The sequence below is a fragment of the Platalea leucorodia genome (genome assembly GCF_965183815.1).
Source record: "Platalea leucorodia genome assembly, chromosome: 3".
In the NCBI taxonomy this organism is placed as follows: Eukaryota; Metazoa; Chordata; class Aves; order Pelecaniformes; family Threskiornithidae; genus Platalea; species Platalea leucorodia.
Window position 1 is genome coordinate 126,187,058 of NC_138825.1, and position 22,000 is coordinate 126,209,057.

At 44.2% G+C, this 22,000-nt stretch overlaps 1 protein-coding gene across 2 annotated transcripts in view; it reads right to left on the bottom strand.

Annotated features, from left to right (window-relative positions):
• Positions 1–22,000, bottom strand: part of FZD3 (frizzled class receptor 3) — a gene marked incomplete at both ends in the record, with an annotated part of 58,000 nt that overhangs the window by 28,883 nt on the left and 7,117 nt on the right. The window contains one exon of one of the 2 annotated variants that reach the window (XM_082305236.1): positions 366–562. In XM_082305236.1, the coding sequence (XP_082161362.1) occupies positions 366–562 (197 nt within the window). The remainder of the gene's footprint in view (positions 1–365; positions 563–22,000) is intronic. The other variant, XM_082305237.1, reaches the window with a different exon arrangement.

Genomic DNA, 22,000 nt, shown 5'->3' on the forward strand with positions numbered 1-22,000 from the left:
GCGTATGTAATTTTGCCCAGCTCTCAGAGAAATTTATAGCAGTATCGTCTATTAAACTTCGGTATAGCAGGCAAAACTAGGTCAGCGTTAATGACAAAGAAGAAGAAAAATAGACGGGTATATTCATTCATTTAAGAATATGCACGTGCAGTTTTGCCCACAGAAATTTTCACCTTCTCTCTTGGGCAGACGATAGGAATATGAACTCAGTTTCCACCCCAGGAAACAGGCTGTTACACAAATGGAAGGGAAAATAAGGGCACTTGTAACGGAACATATTTAAAACGTCTGTTTCAGATCATAAAAACATCCTAGATCATACTAAAATTTTATCCTGGGGTTCTGAAAAAACCAGATTTGCTCACCTGGTGCACTCCATATCCTCAGGCCAAGAGACCCCAAACATCTCCATGAGCTTGGAGCACTCGCTGTATGCTCTTTGACAGAGTCTGCGACAAGGGAGAGTGACACGGCCGTACTCCATGCACACGGGGGCATAGAGGGCACACAGAAACGGTCGAAAATCTCTGGAGCATTCCAAATTCACCATCGGATGAAATGGCTAGAAGAGAAAAAGGAGAATTCAATAGCTACAAACAGTAATTTTGTAGAACACTTCAGCAATACGCTATAATTTGTCTCATGAAATGTTAGGGCTTTCACAACCATAACCATGACCTCCTTTTTCTGAACTTTGCACTTCTTTTTCTGAACTTTGCCTGTTGGAGGAAGAGACCATCATAACGCAGCACTTATGTATTTTAGGAAGACAGGCAATCGAGAAGCCTGGGGACAATGACAAAGATTCACAAGGGACATTTATGTACTCGATTTGCATTAAAATCAATGGGAATTAGACAGCTAAGCACCTCTGAGGATTCAGGCTTAGCTTCACACTCTCCAATAACAGTCATATAAACTTGATTCCTTTTAGTGCTTGTGTGACTGACAGGCACATCATGAATTGCTAGCTGCTTATTTAGCAGGATAATATGAAAAACTTGCATTTGGTTGATGAGATTACAATCTGAGGACTGTTAAAGAATGCAAGATTTCTTGACAGTACAGAAATATAGCATACTGTGGTCTTTCAAATATTATTTTCAGATCACGATGTAATATTTGTAAATAATCTATTTCTTGAATTTCCTCAGCAGGGCAGTGTTCTTCATATCTTTCTACAAAATGCAAACACAGGACATTTTCCATTGCGTTCTTCCCACAGCATCTTGTCCAACTTGAAGAGAACCCATCTGTTAAAATCTCAGTTCTATCATCAGAGTACATCTGTGGACAGAAAACAGTCCCAATGTGCATGTTATCATTGCTATGTAAATTCGCACACAAAGAAATTTCTAGCTTCCAGAACAGGGCTGTAATCACAGTGAAGTCACATTAAGTATGTCATTTCTTGAGTAACCACCAGAAAGCACCGTGAAATCAAAGCCTGAAAAAAATTAGTCAGAAAAAATAACTGGTGTCTTGTGCTACAGTGTTGCCTTATAACAGTTTTAAGCACCAAGAGAAAAATGTCTGACAATTAGCCAATATACAGCTGTTCTCAAGTATTTCTGAAGATGAAAAAGAAGGAAAAAAACCTAGGACAGGGATTTCTGTCTTAATAAAAACTGGTGCACATAGATAATCCATGTTATCCTCTTACTATCTAGTGTGGGTCCGTTTTGCTCTTGCTTGCTATGGTTTGCCTTTAAAACTCCCCAGGACTCAATCAATATCTTATTGTGAGTTTGTGGGCACCCACCACTATACAAAGCCTCACCGTATCTTCAGGTATTAATATAAGATCACCTACATTCTCTTAGGCCTGGAACTACAGAATATCGAAATACATTAGGACTTACAACTCTAGAATAAAACAAAACAGCATGTGAATGTTGAACTACTCTGCTACCTCCAGACTGGAGAAACAGCAGTGACATTTTAGTAAGCCACTTCTTTTCCTTGACTTATATTTCAAATCATAGCTTGATGGGAAAAGGTGACAGTTGCTTGATCAATGGCAATGCTAACATCAGCTCTGTTCTAGATAGATTTTTATAAAAAGTCCGTTATCTGGATACCGGAGTGTCCTCTTCTCCACAGCCTAGCAGGATTACAGAGCAAGAAGTCTAATCTTCAGAATTTGTGGTGCTATAGCAGAAGCACAGATGAACCTGCTCTATCTATATAAAACCTAAATCTTATTATAAATGAAGCTGAAGGCAAGGCTGTAGAAAGATTACGTTTTTGAACAGCAATTTCCTGAGAAGTATTTTAAACCAATTCAACATTTTCTTTTTCCAAACTATAGAACAGAACAGACCCAACAACAAAAAATAGGTCATCTTCTGTGGCAATATAAATGACAATTACTAGAAACGATGAGGAAAAGTTTCACATTTCGGTTCTTCCTTATCGCCTCCTTACTCTTCCATTTCTTCCTATACGCCTCCTTTGCTCGGCAAAAGGTTAATTTTTGGAATACAAGACACAACCGTGCTGTGATTTCAGTGATTTTTTTTAAACATAATTATTATTTGCCAAGCTGATTAAATTCTCTTCAGTGCTACGCATTTCTGAAAATGACGTGACAACAGAGCCACGCAATTTGGCAATAGCTTGCACGAAGAGCAGTATAAGCCTTCAGAGCTACTGACAAGGAAAAAGGAAGCAACAGTTGGGACGTATTTACATTTACAAGCTCATAGTTACCCAAGGAACACTTTCTGTTTGGCTGGACATTTACTTCAGATGCATATATGTTTTTATTTTTAAAGAGCTATTGCCTATAACACAGTTCAAGCTATTGTTTAACAACAAGGATCCAAGAAATTGCTTCTGGGTAGTTATGACACCTAACATGACTGGAAAAGCTTAAGATAATAAATAGTCTTCCTTTATTTGATGGTTTAACTGCAGCCGGCAACTCAGCCCCACCCAGCCGCTCGCTCACAGGCCCCTGGTGGGATGGGGGAGAGAATCGGAAGGGCAAAAGTGAGAAAACTCGTGGGTTGAGATGAAGACAGTTTAATAGGTAGAGCAAAAGCCGCGCACACAAGCACAGCAAAACAAGGGATTCATTCCCTCCTTCCCATCGGCAGGGAGGTGCTCAGCCATCCCCAGGAAAGCAGGGCTCCATCACACATAACGGTTACTTGGGAAGACAAACGCCATCACTCCAAACGTCCCCCCCTTCCTCCTTCTTCCTGCAGCTCCATATGCTGAGCACGACGCCATATGGTGTGGGACAGCCCTGTGGTCAGCTGGGGTCAGCTGTCCCGGCTGTGTCCCCTCCCAGCTCCTCGTGCACCCCCAGCCCACTCGCTGAGAAGCAGAAGGGGCCTTGACTCTGTGTAAGCGCTGCTCAGCAATCACGAAACCATCCCTGCGTTATCCACACTGTTTCCAGCACAAATCCAAAACGTAGCCCCGCACTAGCTACTATGGAGAAAATTTACTCTATCCCAACTGAAACCAGCACAGATGGAAAGGGAAAATAAAAGGAAAACTCCACTTTTATCTTGGGAAGTGTTTAACTTTCCTTCTTTTCAAAGAACCTTGAAAATAAGAAAAATGAAGTTATAGCTTTATGAAAAAGAGCTACTGGCTTAATGCCTGCTCCCCCCAAAGTCTTGCCTCCTGCCACTGCAGTTTCGCATGTACCCGTACCTAAATTTCAAGTTCTCCTGACAAATGCTCTACTACTCTCCTCTGATATGCCTTCCATTAAGAAAAGAGGTTTCAGAAATTTCTCTTTTCCTGCTACTTCACCTTCATTACAAGATCTGTTAGGTTTTGGTTAATTTGCAGAAAGCTGTACCATCTAGGAAGATGCCAGACTATCTCAAGGTGTGCACGTAAGAAAACTGCAAACGGAGCTCCAGATCACGGTTATTGCAAAGCAAAGGGAAAGTAGCAAAGCAAGTTCAAGGGAAGAGAAAGGTGCCGGTATCGCCTTGTATCCCGTTGATCCTACTACGGGCAGGCGGCTGTTGTAACGGCTTTCGGCCAGTGCCAAAGGCCGCTGGGCAACGGTGTCTGAGGGAATATTGGAACTGAGACAGGAAACATCCAAAAATGGGGATGCAGATGGTGCTCTTTGGCAACGGCTCCAGGGCCTGAATGAGTGCTCTCAGTAAGAGCAGCGCGTTCCCTGGCTGTCCCCTTCGGCAGCCCAAGGGCTAAGTTACAGGGTGCTCGAACACGCAGGATGCGAGGCAGCTGCCTGAACACCGGCTTCTCCCGCTATCTAAGATGCCATTTATTTTCCAAGACATCCACATGGGCCTGGACGATCAGGCACAAGATCTGTCCTCTCTTGGGCCTGACAGATACAACACGGGGTCTATGCAGAGACCCACTCCCTCCTGGCACGGCAGCTGGAGGATGGGTTGAAGAGGCTGAAACATCTGAAGTAACACGAGTGTAACCGAATCTTCCCTGACCAAGTCCCCCAGAGGGCACGTTAGCTGCACTTAGGGTTCTTTAGAGCTGCAGAAAACAAGTCTGGGTCTGAGCATGGCCTCAGCATACTCCTCAAAACACAGTACAGATATACTCAACCCCAGCAACGCTGAAGAAATACACTGAAGTAGGGGTAATTTAATGGGACTGTTCCCCTAGCGCTGGCTGTTCTGTTCCTCAGCAACTCCAGGCCTCTCTCAGACCATTCTGTCTCTCAAAATAGCAACTGCAGGCAGACAAAAACTCTCTTAGGAATTATATCAAATCAGTTTATTTTAAAATCATGAAGAGGCTAAGCTAGACAACAGAAGAAGAAAAAAACCCTACAACCACCCCTCGTAATGCAGAGAAAGAGACTTACTTGCTTTCAACCAGTAACAGCAGCATTCGTGCCTGTAAGCAGCTCAGTCTGTGAGCACCCTACCTCTAAAATTATCTTACCCCATTGCAGCTCCTAAGATGAAAAGTCACTTCCACCTACTGATTATGTTGTTCACTATTAAAAATAAATCCAGGGAGATTAAGAGACTTTTTCTATGCTCTTGCCCAAGGACGCAGGGCAAGTTATGACATTTAGCCCTATTCCACTTGGGTGCCTAACAAAAGGCTCCCTGTTTAAATGGGACGCGCTTTTGAAGAATGCCTACTGAACAACTCAACAATCAGAGGAAAAAGGAAGAGGACAAGGACGAGAGAAGACGTGATAGCCAAACTGATTTCAATAATTCAGGCCAAGTCCTGGGAAATCCAAGAAAGGGAAGAGATAAATGTTTAAGAAGAGATAAACACTTCTTCGCTCCTGAAGGTACTTAAGTATTTAAACTATGCCAGATCACATAACTGTATAATATACCTACAGTTGTACACCCACCGGTCCTTCTACCTCTGAGAACAATCTCTATGACCATGCAAATTCCTTCAGTGATAACAGCAGCATTATGAACTTGACCTTTTTTCAGGCTGAGTCAGAACACTCTCATCCCTCCTTTGCTTTACCATGCAGGTGTTGTGTATGAACCAACGTGCCACAACCACGTATCACCGCTTTCCTCAGAGCAGTCCAACTTGCAGTACAACCTTACCCACCTCTCCTTTCCCTCTTCCCCAGAATTTTCTTTGCTGGCAGCAAAGATGCTTTAAGAAACTCCCCGATTCCCAGCAGCGTGGCCCCAGCTCCTTCCCTCCCTATAATTCCTATCTGCTGAAAATGTTTGAATGGCCATGCTCTAACAGGGAGTAGAAATTTCCTGCTTGCCTTTGGTTTTCTTTTGGGTTTTTTTTTCAGGAGGGGATGAAAGACAAAGGCGAGTCGGAATGGTATGTGTAGATTTCCCCCCCAAATAATTTTTTGAACAAATTCTCACTTTTGGTTACAAAGCAAGAGCAATAACTCTAACTATAAATACACCGTGGAACTGCATTACAGTTTCAGACTTCTCATATTCCTGAGAGATAATAAACCAAATTCTACCTTTTATTTTACACAGCGGTAGCCATTTAGCTGGCTGTTATTTGGGAAGCGACATTATTGCAAGATTTAAACAAAACTATTTTGGTGATCTTTCACTATTCTGTTTGTTTCTATATTCCTTTCTTTTAACAGAGAACTGAACAGGAAGCATTCTCATAAACTCATAGAAGGAAGGAGGGATGTTTTCTTCCCTCAGGCTCGTGGGAAAAGAGTGATGCTATGACTATCCATTACTGCTGCAATTCTCTGATGGAAGCAACGGCCTCAGGGCATATCCTGTCTCAGGCCAGCCACAGGATCTGCTCTGTCCTGTGTTGCCCTGCGTTTGAATTCAGCTTGCTATTCATTAGCAAAAAAATCTTGAATTGTATCTCAAAGTCCACGGGCAATAACGCTTTCCAGGCTACCTCCCGAGGAGAACTGCGGAAGCTGAAGCCGGATTTAACTCTTCAGACAACTGCTAGTTAGACCGAACACATTACTGCCTCCTGCTTTTGATAACTACAGGTCTTTCTCCGATTGAACTGCTCTCACAGCTCTGACAGCAGTTCATGTGAATGCTCTCTAGAGACAGTTACAAGCAGAATTGGTTTTCTTGAGACAGTGGAAATTTCTTCTCCGATGGCTCTGACCCGCACGCTCCTCTGAATGCTGCTAGGTCTGCTGGAGCCTACAGCCCACAGTCATGCTGGTATACAAACTTAACCTGAAAATATTTGCTGTAAGTTAATCTCCTGAGCTGAACAACTGCTGTAACACTTAAACTGCTGATGCTAACTTCAAATGAGGCTGTACTTGAGAGTCCTGCCTTAACCTAGCTGGTGTCTCCTAAAGAAGATTAGGGAGCGCTCACACAGGCACAGCAGAGCTGGTGATTTGCAAATCTGGGGCACTAACTTCTTCAAAAAAACATAGTCAGATCTAACAGAAAACTACTTTTTTCCACTCAGTTTGGCCTTGAGCTAGATAGTGCCACATGGCCATGTAAGTAATGGTTGCAGAAGGGGCCAGAAACACGCCGTCAGGTGTGTAAGAGTAAGTCCACTTCTTTTGGAATCAATCCACACTTGCTCAACTTAATGCGTCTATAGCAGTGCAGCTTTATTGCACAGACACTTCATTCTGTTTTCAAAAGGCAACAGGCTAATTTGCCCAAGCCTGCTTTTAATGCACAGTGCCAAGACAAATTTAGTGGAGAATACTTAGCATAATGTACATTCAAAGCTTACCTCACCATTAACTTCCTTGTCTGGAGAAACTTAGGTAAACTTTTTGTTTTGTAATTATTTTTAGCTTTGCCCAGTGATGCATGTATGAAAAGCCAAATGGGGTCACAATTCTGGCCGCCTGTTAAGCTTTCCTCTTCAGCATGGAAAAAAGCTATTCTCACAGTATCCGTATGAACACTTATGAACCACATAACCCACTGCCTTCGATATCCCATGTCTCATAATTTGATGATAGCTGGAAAAATCATGGTTGCAGTGAGGATTAGATTGACACTGTACTACGTCAGGGACTGGGAAGTAAAAAATTTCAGATTTTTTTACCTTAGTACTAAAAATACATATCTGCATTGAAATAGCTATTAATTCATTCCAACAATAAAAATATCAAGTAATTAGTATGGTTTTAAACGATATTTTTCTCATGCTATAGGTTGAACCAGACAATCACCCTGTTAATCACTTTAAAACCTAAGACCAATTATTTTACCTGCCTTACTTGTGAAAGGGCAGCAATGATGCAAACCATCCCAAGCTTTCTGGTCTGTAAACAGACAGCTGAGGTTAATTTCTCAACTGCAGAAAAAAAAGTAAGATAAAGATGAAAGCAGTTAAAAGAAAGCAAATGACATTAATCTCTGTCTATATGACTAAAAAGCAGAGCCATCTGCTCTTGTTCTTTAAAGAGGTCTCCTGCTTCATTTTAAATTCTGAAGTTCCTTTGGAAGACACTGAAAAGATGGCATCCATCTGTCAATTTGCACTTTTCCTAAATGTGATCTTTATGTTTTAGGAACCGATGAATGCAGATGGGTGGTCCTGGTAACAATTTCCATTTGCAAGAAGTGTTAGTTTTTATAAGACAGCTGAGACTGCTTGGACTTCCTCTGTCCTCTCCATATGCCTGCTGTGATGGGCTTGGGAGAATTCCAAAGTATCACACAGAAATAAATATATAGTCCTCTGGACCATATTTTAGATACTATTAAGTTAAGACACTGTACAGCACACTTGCCTGGACAAGCACTATTGCGCAGGAGCTGTAAGTCTTGACAAAATAATATTTTTCATTTAAATGACACATTTCTATCTCCTGCAGCTGCAAAGACAACCTTCCAAGTACAAACTGAGTGTGATCACTGCTTTGATGCCTGCTGAAAAAACGCTCGGGTGCTGTCGTCACTGTGGGAAGGAGAAAGATACCTGTTATGAGAAGCGGAGCGTTAGCGATAACAGCCTTTGCTTTCCCTCAACTCTGCCACCGCAGACTGATCTGCATGTCAGGGACTCAAGGACTATTTCTGCCAACTCAGGGGAGGTCTGTCTCCTTGAAGTCTAACAGGAGTGAAGAGTATAAACAATTCGCTATTGGCACGCTGCTCAAAAACATATCTTCCTGAGTGAAAGGGGAAAAGCATTCGGTATGAAGATTTGTTAGAAGGCTTGACACTAACTTGAGAGCACACAATGGAGTCGGTAGCCAGATCGAGTTCTTCAGAGCTCATAAAAAAGGGAATTTCTAAAAATCGGAAACATGAGGGAAAATACAGACAAGGACACAGCCAAGACACAAAATCACCAGTCAGATTCGCTTCACTTTTTCATTTTTACTGCCATCAACACAGAGAATGACAGTGTCTGCCACATAATAAACAACATTAATACCCTGCAGAATAAAATTAGACAAGTTGGATTTCTAAAATACAGTGAAAGCAACACTGAATACTCCTACTGAAGAGAATTTACTTTTACTTCTCAAAGGCTTGGTGACTTCTACTATTTCAAGCGTGACTTCACTAACTGTGGGTTTTTACAAAGCTGACGTAGTAGAATATCTAAGAGAGCTTAGTATTACAAGCCAATGCAGACTACATGAAGCTCCATGTTTTCCTCTGGGATGAGGATGGAAGAAGGCTTCTGTCTTCTGAATTCTGACATTCAAGACAAATTCTTCTGACATTCAAGACAAAGTGCTTCCTGACAGACTAACCAAGGGAATCTGCAGTATGCTGTCTCCCTTAAAAGTAAACGTGAACTGCATGGTTGTCATCATCATCCTCCTATGTGGCTGTGAAATGAGGACAAATTACAGTTGTCATCTAATGCACTTCAGGGTGCAGCTTCACAGTGGGCACAAGTTCATCGGCCCCTGCCCTCTCCCCTGCCACCAGCCTCCTTTGCACTGATTTGGGTTTAAGATTGATTTAAACTGTCCCTGAAACTAACCTCAAAGCCAGACAGGCTGTATTTGGACTGTCAGTAGTGTAAAAAGTCAGGATAAGATCCTGAATGCTGAGACCTTTAAGTGTTAGCATCTAAATATCTTTCCTGTATAAGACACCTAGGTTGATCAATTCACTTTTTTTTAAGCTTAGTTTTCTACTGGTTTAGCTCCTTAATGACCTTGCAATAGGTTTGGGCAAACTGGTGCCAGTGCAAAAGGTGCAAAAGGTACATGTTACTGGAGGACAAAGAACGGGTCAGCTAAGCTGACCTTACAGGTAGTTAACATTGAACCAAAAGCGGTGCTGCTCAGGACATCTGGCCTGTTCATAACCATCTAAAATAGAGTTCAACTGCCCTGGACCCAACTAGACCCAGAAAACTTTACAAGGATACGTTTAAGGCAAACATTTGAGTTTTATAGCATTAGCTCCACAACACAGAAGACAAAGACTTCGTGCTATGGCAGGGAAGAGGCGTTGATGCTGTTAAAACCCGGGAGCATAACCTTTTGCAGGCAGAAGGCTGCAAGAGAAAAAACACACTAAACGAGTTCAGGAAGCTCTATTTGCTACTCCCTTGGCAGCCAGTCTACTGTCAAAATTCTCTCACATCATTCTCTTACTAGCCAAAACACCTGGTTTCATATATGAGAATTCAATGGCAGATTCAGTCATCATAATAAATAAATTTACTGCTTGAGCTTTGAACATCAGACAGTGTTCTCAAAAGAGGAGTTACCATTCAAAAACTCTCATGTCTTTCCTGGTTGCATTAGGATCAACATCTCCTTGGGCATAGGTTAAATGACTTCATTTTGCCCCTATGAAAGCCCATAAAGAATCTAACTTAAATGCTTCTGGGAATGATCTTGCGATATCCACTAGGACTGTTACTTTGTCATGTACTATTATATGAAAAAAACAAAACCAGTTGTGCCAAATGAATTTACAGATGTGTTTGGCTACATATTGAAACTTTTCTTGACTTTGCCCAATATTTACTGTCCAAATTGAAAATGAAAAGGAATACTCAGGTAATACAATCACGCCTCTCTCAACAAGGGAAGAGTTGGGGGTTGGTACATATGGCTTGGAAAGAAACAGAGCGCGACACCGATCCAATACAACTATGTACATAAACAATAGGATGCAAACTGAAGTAAGAACATAATCTGTTGGATTAATACTGTAAAAATTACTCTGAATAGCAAACAAAACCTATCCACAAAATGAATGATAATAGTTTAACAGCTGTGTCTTAATCTAACATTACAAACCATCTGTTACATCTACATACCAGCAAAAACACATACACACGCGCAGACATACACACGCGCAGACATACACACGCGCAGACATACACACACATGTCAACAGATGGAGAGGAGGGGAGATTTACATCTTCAGGCCTCGGGATGAAGGATATTTCACAGGGCACTATTTAAAACATATTGTCTGCTGGCTTGACAACTATTTATTTTCTTTCCTTCACGCTTAATTTCCAGGAAGGCTACGCTATCAGTCTGGTATACTACACTGGGTTTTGGTATAGTTCATTCTAAAAATTAGCAGGTTGTTTCTCATGCATAAATAATGCGGGAGGGTTTTCCTGGATGCGTGGTCTGCCCTCTACAAACTCTGCAGCCCTGCTGTCCCCTCTATGCATTTACTGGAGTAGGATCCAATCCAAATCCGGCTGAACCGCCTCCCAATCTCAATTCAGCAGCACCTTCCACTTCATTTTACAGAGTCACTCTACTACAGCCGTTACCATTTCTCTTCTCTCTCATATACCAATTACAGTTTTCAGATTATTTTGATTTTAATGATTCTCAGTGGTTTATGTCTGGTTTTGCGGTTATTTTCGCCAATTTCTAATACAAAAAAAGTAAAGCTGCAGTACTTCATACTCTTCACATGCATTAATCGGGTAGACATGGGCAGATAATGATATAATCCAGGTTTTGTTCAGGAAAACTTGTATATTTACCTGGAAGTTTGAGTAAAAAAACAACAGTGTATCTCACAGTGGTACCAGGGGCTCCATGCAAAATCATCCTGTACTGTTGCTGTTACTGCGAGCAAGTCCAATAAAACCATTACAAAAATAAAAGGAGACCCGGCTAGTTGAATCTCAGGATCAACCTTCTGTATTTTGGTATTACGCATGAAATTCTTCCCGTGTGCTATCTGTACAGCACGTACAGCTGGACACAAATGCTGGGAACATGAGGTGGCTTTGGGGGAAGTCTTCAGTCTTTGGAAAGAGATTTTTCTTTCGTTATTATAATTCTACAGTGAGTCTATACATTCTGACCAAACAGTGACTCCATCTACTAGGATGGCTTTTTTAACTTTTAAAAGAGATTGTCCTTCCCAATATATATTTCTTTCACCTAACTACAGAATTACAAGAAGGTCACTAATTGGGCCTCTCTACTTCATCAGACAGTAACAGAGAACAGCAAAGTTCAGACTGAGAAAAATCTCAATTTGCTCCAATGTATTCAATGAAAATTCATTTCTGCTCAAAATAGAAGCTTTAAGATAATTAGTTGGTGACTTCAATTTTAGTAATTAACCGTTTTTAAAAAACAAGTCCGAACACAGCAGCTGTAAATTAAAATTTAAGATTCACCCGGGGATACTATCCCTCCCATTTAGTGCCCAGTTAATGAGGTCACGGATGAACTCTACAGGGGAGGACAGGGAAAGAGAATTAAAAAAATAATTGCAATTGTACAACACTTTTCCACTGGACAGAAAGCTGTTACCCATCTCACAAGCATCTGAATGACCAATTCTGAAAGCCTTACCAAAACTATCAAATTCAGAATAAAACCAGCTCCTGAAGTTGATTTTTCTTCCCTACAGTTAATAATTTACCAGATAAATATTTGACGGGAATTCCCACAGTGCCTCTGCTTATTTGTTTCTGCGGCACCCTAAAAGCGTGCTTGCTTCTTTCAAAATAGATCAAATAATATTTTGCCCTCAAAGGTCCAGAAGTTTCTCCCCGCTGAGGACAGAAGTTTGTGCCTAGCTCTTTTCTGTATCACTAACGTAGTTTTGGGAAAAATTGCTCCCACGGTGTCTCCTGCATGTCTTTGAAACGCTCTAGACAAGTAGGACAAGACCTAACACAATAACGGGATTAACAAGACAGTGGGAGGAGAGGGGACACGGATGGAAGGAAACAAGAGAAGAAAAAAAGATCATACAACTACCATGCGAGGCCCCTACACAGGATGATGGACCCAAATTCTTTTCCAGTTAAATAAAGAGAATAAAGAAAAGCAAATATCTATGGGTGCTGTGGAAGAAGTACCTCTTCAAAAGGTATCTCAAACAGTAAGTGCCACTCACAAGCACTGTAAATCTACTCTGTGTGTCAGCTTCTGCATGGAATACACTGCAGGGGTCTTTGCAAGGGGGGAATCGACAGAGAATGGAATCAGTGGGATCAAACTATAAAAGAGCAGGTGAGATAAATAGGAAAGACTGCATTCAATTCCTTGGAGATGTAAGCATTTGAGGGTGATGCAAGAGACAAGAGGGGGTAAGTGTGTTTTCCCATCGATTGTCTCTTTGAATAATTGCCCAACGCTGCAAAATCCCTTTTATATATATATATATATATATCTCTGTGTCTAAAAGGCTGGAAAATGCAATTGAGCAAAGACCAGGTGTGGGGCTATAAGGTAGGGAAGGCGAAAAGAGCTGGAAGCCTGCTGTGATAAGCCCCATTTGGTTAGCCACAGCAGGGCTCACCTGGCAGACCGCAGGAGACCGGTCAGAGGGCGTTTCTGCTCTGAAGAACCATAGGAAGCTCCCAGGGCAGAGCTGGCTTTCCAGCTCCCTTTGTCTCCTAAACCTCAAAAGCAGCAGGATGGGGAGAGGATAGTGAATAGGAGTGTACGTACGTGCATTTGTTAATGTTTCATGAGGAGTTCTGCTCAATAGCTCTGTGCTGATTTCACTCGTACTCGGCTCCCACTGCCTCCCACCTCACGGATGAGGACTAACACCCAGAGATCAAAAATGTGTCCTTTAATCCATCACGCCGGCTCCTCTCTGATGGGTACAACAGGTTATGTCAGAGGAATCGGCTACCACTGTAGGAGAACGGCGAGCTCCAGATCTTTTACAGTCCTGGCTTCAATTCAACACCCCCGTCTTGAGTCCCCTCCGTGACCCTGGCTACTAATAGCAACTAGTACAAAGTGGGAGGGGAACCAAAGCCTAAATTTTAAAAGCCTGGAAGCTTACTATTTCCAGACAAAAGCAACTGCCTCCCGTTGTGTCAGAAAAAAGTAACGGATGGATCTGCAGAATTATGTCGCCTTTTTGTGATGCCACTTAATTAAGGTTATTCTGAATAACAGGAATAATTTTCCTGTAGCTGCAAAGTAAGACTAAGGAAAACGTCTGTGTACTCTTCAGGGTCTGAGATTTTTCAGTATTTTACCCACAAGATTTTGTAAGAGTGCAGCTGGAGGACAAATTTTCAAATCAAACCATTTAAATGATATTCCTTCTACATAAGGTAAAGACTATTTTTCTGTAAGAACAGACTATTTGTCATTCACAAAGCTACTGTGAAAAATCTGAAGACAAAGTGACTTCATTGTTCTTTAAGAAATTCATATCAAACTTTAATTATTTAACACATTTGTAAAATATGCAGATAAAGTGTCTCAAAGGCACTTACAATCACGTGATAAAACATTTCAAGAAAACAAAAATGTGCCTATATTATTGACAGTAAGCATGAAACTTGAAATCCAAGACGGAACTTTGTTACCATATTCTCCTCTGCAGTTACATTTCCATATTGCACCTGCCCAGATCAGACGACAATGCTAAAAATGTACAATAAGAAACCAGAAGGAATACTCATGAGCAGGGATTCACCTACTGGGTCTGCTGATTCTGAATGGCATATATTCATCCACCCCTCCACAAAAAAGGATGCACAGATGTTCGATAATTGACAGTACGACTGAATCATTACGAAGGGAAAAAAAATGTAATACATGTAAGTTTTCAGAGAAAAATATTAAAAACATGAATGATGCTTTTGGACCTGTGAGGGGAAAAAAGCTAAATGAATGGCTGACGAGAATTCTCTCATTGAATTTAAAAAGAAAGATGTTTCTCCTTGCTCGCTGCCACAAACATGACAACTTTTGTTCTATAAATCAAGAAACAGGGAATATAAACAAGTTTACAAATTGAAAGCAACTTTTAAAAGATAAATTTCAGGTTTCTACACCACACAAAGATGAACTACAAGGAGCTTTCCTGCCTTGTTCAAATTCAAATTAACCAGCCCTTTGTGCTTCTGTTCTCTCCTCTTTTCAAATTTCCTTCCTCGTTTCCATGGGAACCCCCTCGCCGAGGAGGCTCCGAGCAGAGCAAGAGGCCAAGCTTGGCAAGGGGTGTGAAAAGGGGAGAGAGTCAAAGGGCAGAATTTGGCTCGGCAAAATCAAGATGCCAACCTTTGTCACCCCACCGAGGGGGGGTAACCCTAGGAACCGACTCTGCGGGGCAGGGGCGGCGAGGGGGGCATCGGGGCCAGATTCACAAGATGGGAAACCAAACGGGAAAGGCGGCGTTAAAAACGCACCGCTAGGACCTGCAGTGAAAAAAAGGCTTGCAAATGAAAATAATTCAAATAATACTTTATGGACCGAGTATTGTGCTAGTTTTAAGTCCATGTAATAGCATCAAATTAATTGATATGAGATCGCAGAGAAACTGGGCAGATCTGATCCTCAAATTTGATGCAAGTACCTAATGTTCTCCTGAAAAGATGCTGAATGCTCCCCTTTGACTCTGATGGACTCTGAAGATGTTTTCTAAATGCCTCACAGATACCTGGAAACAACACAGCTTCAGGAAGACCGCTATTGAGCGATGGCTTCAAGCACGCAGAGGCAGTTTACACTAACAGTTCTGCAAAATGTGGAAGATCGTCTAGTCGTTATTGTTACTGCAAGAGCAAGCTGACAACAGATTTACATACAGTATATTAACATGGCATCGCATTCGCATACTACATAAAAATACAGATATGGTGTACTTTTATTTTTGTACCTTGTAAAAGAGACAGCAGGAGGATGAGGCATGAAACAGCCCTATAAAATCACAAATGATACATAAAGGAAAAATATGGTCCAATTGTTCACTGTATCCTCAGAACAAAAAGTAGGCAACATAAAGACAGTAGGTGGTTTGTTGCACAAGGAAAAAACCCAACAACCGCAAATTCTTCACACGTCACCTTTAACTTATGTAACTCTTGGCCACTGATTTGTGTGGATGCTACAAGAACGTCTGAGTTCGGAAAGAAAACTGGTAAATTTGTAGAACAATATATCCAAGGTTACTAATGCAAGACATCATAGCTGCCCGGAGGGAAAGGGCCTGGGGGTGTTGGTTGACAGCCACCTGAACATGAGCCAGCAGGGTGCCCAGGTGGCCAAGAGGGCCAACGGCATCCTGGCTTGTGTCAGGAACGGTGTGGCCAGCAGGAGCAGGGAGGTGATAGTGGCCCTGTACTCGGCACTGGTGGGGCCGCACCTCGAATGCTGTGCTCAGCGCTGGGCCCCTCACCCCACGAAGGCCATGGAGGGGCTGGAGCGTGGCCAGAGCAGGGCAGCGAGGCTGGGGCAGGGGCTGGAGCACAAGGCTGGGGAGGAGCGGCTGGGGGAGCTGGGGGGGCTCAGCCTGGAGAAGAGGAGGCTGAGGGGAGCCCTCATCGCTCTCTGCAATGGCCTGAAAGGGGGCTGGAGCCGGGGGGGTCGGTCTCTTCTCCCCAGGAACAAGCGATGGGACGAGAGGGAATGGCCTCAAGCTGTGCCAGGGCAGGTTTGGGTTGGGTATGGGGAAAAACTTCTTCATCGAAAGGGTGGCCAAGCATTGGAACAGGCTGCCCAGGGCAGTGGTTGAGTCTCCATCCCTGGAGGGATTTAAAGAACGGATAGACGTGGTGCTCAAGGACATGGTATAGTGATGGACTTGGCAGTGATAGGTTAACGGTTGGACTTAAGGGTCTTTTCCAGCCTTAACGATTCTACGATTCTATGATCATTTCCAAGCCACAAATTGCGGAACATGGAAGAAGAGCCAGGGTAGGTGTATGTTACATACCTGCCCTGTTCTTGTCTGCTCCATACAGCACCCAGCGTGGGCCACCATCGGGGGACAGAGGACCAGGCTAAACAGATCTCTGCTCTGACGCTGTATCGCTGTTCTGAGGGTCTTACATTTATCCCTCTCCTCCCAATTTCACTTCCACTAGACTGTCTCTCACACCAAATATATTCTTTAAAAGCATATTTTATGAAAATGTTATTGGTTTGCAGGTCCAAGGCGTTGTGAGATTGAGTAATGAACTTGGCTCAAGAGCACTGGGTTCCTCGACCATTAGGGATATTTTGTAGCCCACACCTTCAGTACCAGTTTGGTCCTAGATGTAGGACAAACACTGGCTCAGTTTCCTCCAGAAAGTTGGAAAACCCTCATGCGTTTGCATCTCTTAATGACCAGGACACAAAACGGGGAGTAAGGTGGCAGTGCACAAATGAGGCACATGAGAATTTAAGATTTGTCCTTTGAACGTTAAAAACATGCTTTGCTGAATTCTTCTTCTCATACCACACAATGCAATATCTTCACAGCCACACAGGAACATCCCATTGATAGAAAACCGAATCAAACTCATAAAAGCCATCCTAACTTTCTCTAAAATCACCACTACTGTCTCCCAAAACAAAGATGAAAACTGCATCCATAACAGCAATACAAATGGTAAAATTTAGGACAACTGCTCCTTGGTGCTTAAGTTGCTATTTCATACTTAGTGCTTGCCTTGTCAGTCTGCTGTGGCTCTCTTTTTGAATCCGACTATCCTATAATTGGAACCACCATCACACACCAGAGAAAGCAAGGAAAAAAACCACCACTTCCAAGTGACCAGCAAAATAAAAAGGACATCTTAGCCAAGCCACACAGGTTTTAAGTAGTCCACGATTATTTACATCACTGCCAACTTTTTGCACAAAAAACATGTTCTGAAAGAATGGCAAGTCCAAAGGACAGAAAACTGGAGAGCTTCCAACCCATTACAGAATCATGGAATCGTTTAGGTTGGAAAAGACCCTTAAGATCATCGAGTCCAACCGTTAACCCAGCACTGCCAAGGCCACCACTAAACCATGTCCCTCAGCACCACATCTCCCCGGCTTTTAAATCCCCCCAGGGATGGGGACTCAGCCCCTGCCCTGGGCAGCCTGGGCCAGGGCCTGACAGCCCTTTGGGGGAAGAAGTTTTTCCCAATACCCAACCCAAACCTGCCCTGGCGCAGCTTGAGGCCGTTCCCTCTCGTCCCATCGCTTGTTCCTGGGGAGCAGAGACCGACCCCCCCGGCTCCAGCCTCCTTTCAGGCCGTTGCAGAGAGCGATGAGGGCTCCCCTCAGCCTCCTCTTCTCCAGGCTGAGCCCCCCCAGCTCCCCCAGCCGCTCCTCCCCAGCCTTGTGCTCCAGCCCCTGCCCCAGCCTCGCTGCCCTGCTCTGGCCACGCTCCAGCCCCTCCATGGCCGCCTTGGGGTGCGGGGCCCAGCGCTGAGCACAGCATTCGAGGGGCGGCCTCCCCAGTGCCCAGCACAGGGGGACCATCCCTGCCCTGCTCCTGCTGGCCACACCGTTCCTGACACAAGCCAGGATGCCCTGGGCCCTCTTGGCCACCTGGGCACCCTGCTGGCTCGTGTCCAGCGGCTGTCGACCAGCACCCCCAGGCCCTTTCCCGCCGGGCAGCTCCCAGCCACTCTTCCCGAAGCCTGTAGTGTCAGCTTACAGGTTATAACTGAGATATCGAAATAATCTTAGTATCAGAAGAGTGTAAAGGGGGAAGAGAAAGGTCCTGCTAGTGACTCAGACTCAACAGAAGCGGTGACTCGGTTCCATAGCGGACACGCTAGATCCCTGCCTTAGGACGGACAGAACTTAATGTGTGTATGCGCAGAATACAAGGTAGCTATTTCAGTATACAGGAGAACTATATCCTCCAAGTTAGGCATACTACTAGATACAAGGCTAAGTCTAGTCCCTGTAACAAATACTAACCTGTACTACTACAGGATACAATAAACAATATAAACATGTTTTTTGTCCCACAGCAGCTGCATCTAAGAGAATCAACTGGCTGATTTTGATTAAGGTAGAGAAAAAAACATACAAAGATAGGAACAAATGTCCGTACGCTTGTGTTAGGTAAGAGGAATGGTAAATGGTAAGACCAATATTCCCTTAATGCTCCAACACAACACTTTTGCTTCCGAGTTGACGCTTGCAGATATAAAGCTACAACTGACGATACAGCACATTGGCATTTAACTACTCAAAATAAATTCATGTGTGTTCCACCTTTCCTAATAATTCCTCTTTAAGCCTCCACCAGATGCTACAGCATTAGCCACAATGCAGAGCCGTCTGCCTTCGTGACCCTGAAAACAAGCCCACTGTGAATAGATGTTGATTAAGATGTAGATCATTCACTTTAAACTGAATCATTACATAAAACTAATGTTTTTTTCATACGCTTGCACTAAACTATTAAGGCTAAACTTCGTTTCCATATTTCCGCTTGACTCATCATTCAGAATTAATCTTTTATTCAAGAAAATATGAACATGGTGACAGAGTTCATCTTCAATGTGCAAGCAGTAGTTTATCGATTTAACAAAAAAAAAACCAAAAAAAAAACAACCCTACTTCTCTTCATTTTCTCTCTCACTACTAGTCTGCATTTTGAACATATTCACGTGGCATCTTGTTCTCATTAATAAACATAAAAGACTAGAAAACAGTATTTCTGAAATTATTCTCTGGAGAACATCTGTTAGCCAGGCACAAGAAAGTAAGGGTTTCTAACACCTGCTGTCTAGCTCTACTAGTTGAGCACTGACGATCTACACACAGAAGCTTTAACCCTTGTGTTCTTTGTATTCGTTTTAGAAAGAAGCATCTCTTTAGCACTCTACTCTCTCATGCCGCTCTGTAGAGCATAGCGCTGTAACACCTTTATCTGGTTTCTTGACGTGCAACGACGTGGCCCCTGGAGGAAAAAAATCAGAGACTCACCATCGTGATTGCTCACATTAAACAAGCATCCATTCCACCTTAAAATGCCAATTACAGTTTATATTCCCTTTGACTGTTGGACTAGGATGGGCCACAGGCTCAGGTGTGATCTAGGTCCACAAATCCATTCGGTTTGCTGTCGTGGATGTGGGTACCTCCGCACTGACAAACACCTTCCCCAGAAGTCCGTATTTGACGGTCCGATTGTCAGAACCGCAATGCCCTCCCAAACACAAAACACTGCATGCAACAGCAGCCGAAAAGTCCATCGTTCGTCCATCTATTCCTGGACATTACCCCGTTGGGGTTAACTGCTTCCAAAGATTTCTAGCCAAAGACAATGCTCTTTCCTTTTCTTCCTTATTTAAGCCTCTACCAACTTCAAAGTAGTTGCTTTATCTGAATGCAAATGATTATCTCAAGAAACAGCTTCCTCAGAAGCCTCATTTTACAACACTGTCAGGTCGTGCTAATTTTTGTATGGATCTACTGGGGGATGTAACAGGTCTAGGCCCTCTCAAATTGTCCTTACCCACTGAGGATTTCACCTCTGCACAACACTCAATGCCTTTACAGGTCAAGACTGAAACCACAAGCTGATGCATTTCAAACAGATAAGCCACAGGTATTCTAAGAACTTCTAAGCAGTACGTTAGTAGGAACTCCTTTGCTCTGCCTGTACTCTGCAGAGTCATCTTTGCAATTCTAGCCTTGAGACATTCTGGTTTAACACTAAAACAATCTGTATCTTTACGTGGCTACTTCTAAGGTAAAAATTCAGAGTTGGAATAAGAGTTAAAAGTTAATGAAAGAGCAGGCTTTAATCAGCTGGTGCACAGCTTGCATTCTTATGATCATGTACAGTTCCATTGTTCTGTAGGCATCATAATCTTACACACTAAAGAGAAAATTAATCCTTACTGCTGTACTGGGTTTACATGGCAAGGTTTTGGTAGCAGGGGGGCTACAGGGGTGGCTTCTGTGAGAAGCTGCTAGAAGCTTCCCCCACGTCTGACAGAGCCAACGCCAGCCGGCTCCAAGACGGACCCGCCGCTGGCCAAGGCCGAGCCCATCAGCGATGGTGGTAGCGCCTCTGGGATAACGTATTTAAGAAGGGGGGGAAAAAAACCAGCCCTGTGCATTTGCAGTTGGAGAGAGGAGTGAGAATATGTGAGAAACAGCCCTGCAGACACCAAGGTCAGTGAAGAAGGAGGGGAGGAGGTGCTCCAGGTGCCGGAGCAGAGATTCCCCTGCAGCTGTGGTGAAGACTGTGGTGAGGCAGGCTGTGCCCTGCAGCCCATGGAGGTCCACGGTGGAGCAGAGATCCACCTGCAGCCCATGGAGGTCCACGGTGGAGCAGAGATCCACCTGCAGCCCATGGAGGTCCACGGTGGAGCAGAGATCCACCTGCAGCCCAGGGAGGTCCACGGTGGAGCAGAGACCCACCTGCAGCCCAGGGAGGTCCACGGTGGAGCAGAGACCCACCTGCAGCCCAGGGAGGTCCACGGTGGAGCAGAGACCCACCTGCAGCCCAGGGAGGTCCACGGTGGAGCAGAGACCCACCTGCAGCCCAGGGAGGTCCACGGTGGAGCAGAGACCCACCTGCAGCCCAGGGAGGTCCATGGTGGAGCAGAGACCCACCTGCAGCCCATGGAGGTCCACGGTGGAGCAGAGATCCACCTCCAGCCCAGGGAGGTCCACGGTGGAGCAGATACCCACCTGCAGCCCAGGGAGGTCCATGGTGGAGCAGAGACCCACCTGCAGCCCATGGAGGTCCACGGTGGAGCAGAGATCCACCTCCAGCCCAGGGAGGTCCACGGTGGAGCAGATACCCACCTGCAGCCCAGGGAGGACCCCACGCCGGAGCAGGGGGATGCCCGAAGGAGGCTGGGACCCCGTGGGAAGCCCGCGCTGGAGCAGGCTCCTGGCAGGAGCTGTGGCCTGGAGAGAGGAGCCCAGGCTGGAGCAGGTTTGCTGGCAGGGCTTGTGACCCCGCAGGGGACCCATGCGGAAGCAGTCCATTCCTGAAGGACTGCACCCCATGGGAGGGACCCACACGGGAGCAGTTCGTGAAGGACTGCAGCCCGTGCAAAGGACTCACGTTGAAGAAGTTCGTGGAGGACTGTCTGCCATGGGAGGGACCCCGCGCTGGAGCAGGGGCAGAGTGTGAGGAGTCCTCCCCTGAGGAGGAAGTTGTTTTAAGATTTAGTTCTTATTTTCTCATTACCTTACTCTGATTGGATGGGTAATAAATTAAACTAATTTCCCCAAGTCAAGTCTGTTTTGCTCATGACGTTAACCAGTGAATGATCTCTCCCTGCACTTATCTCGACCCACGAGCCTTTCATTATATTTTCTCTCCCATGTCCAGCTGAGGAGGGGAGCGACAGAGCGGCTTTGGTGGGCACCTGGCGTCCAGCCAGGGTCAACCCACCACAATGCAAATTAGTGTCTAAGATTAGGGTGCTT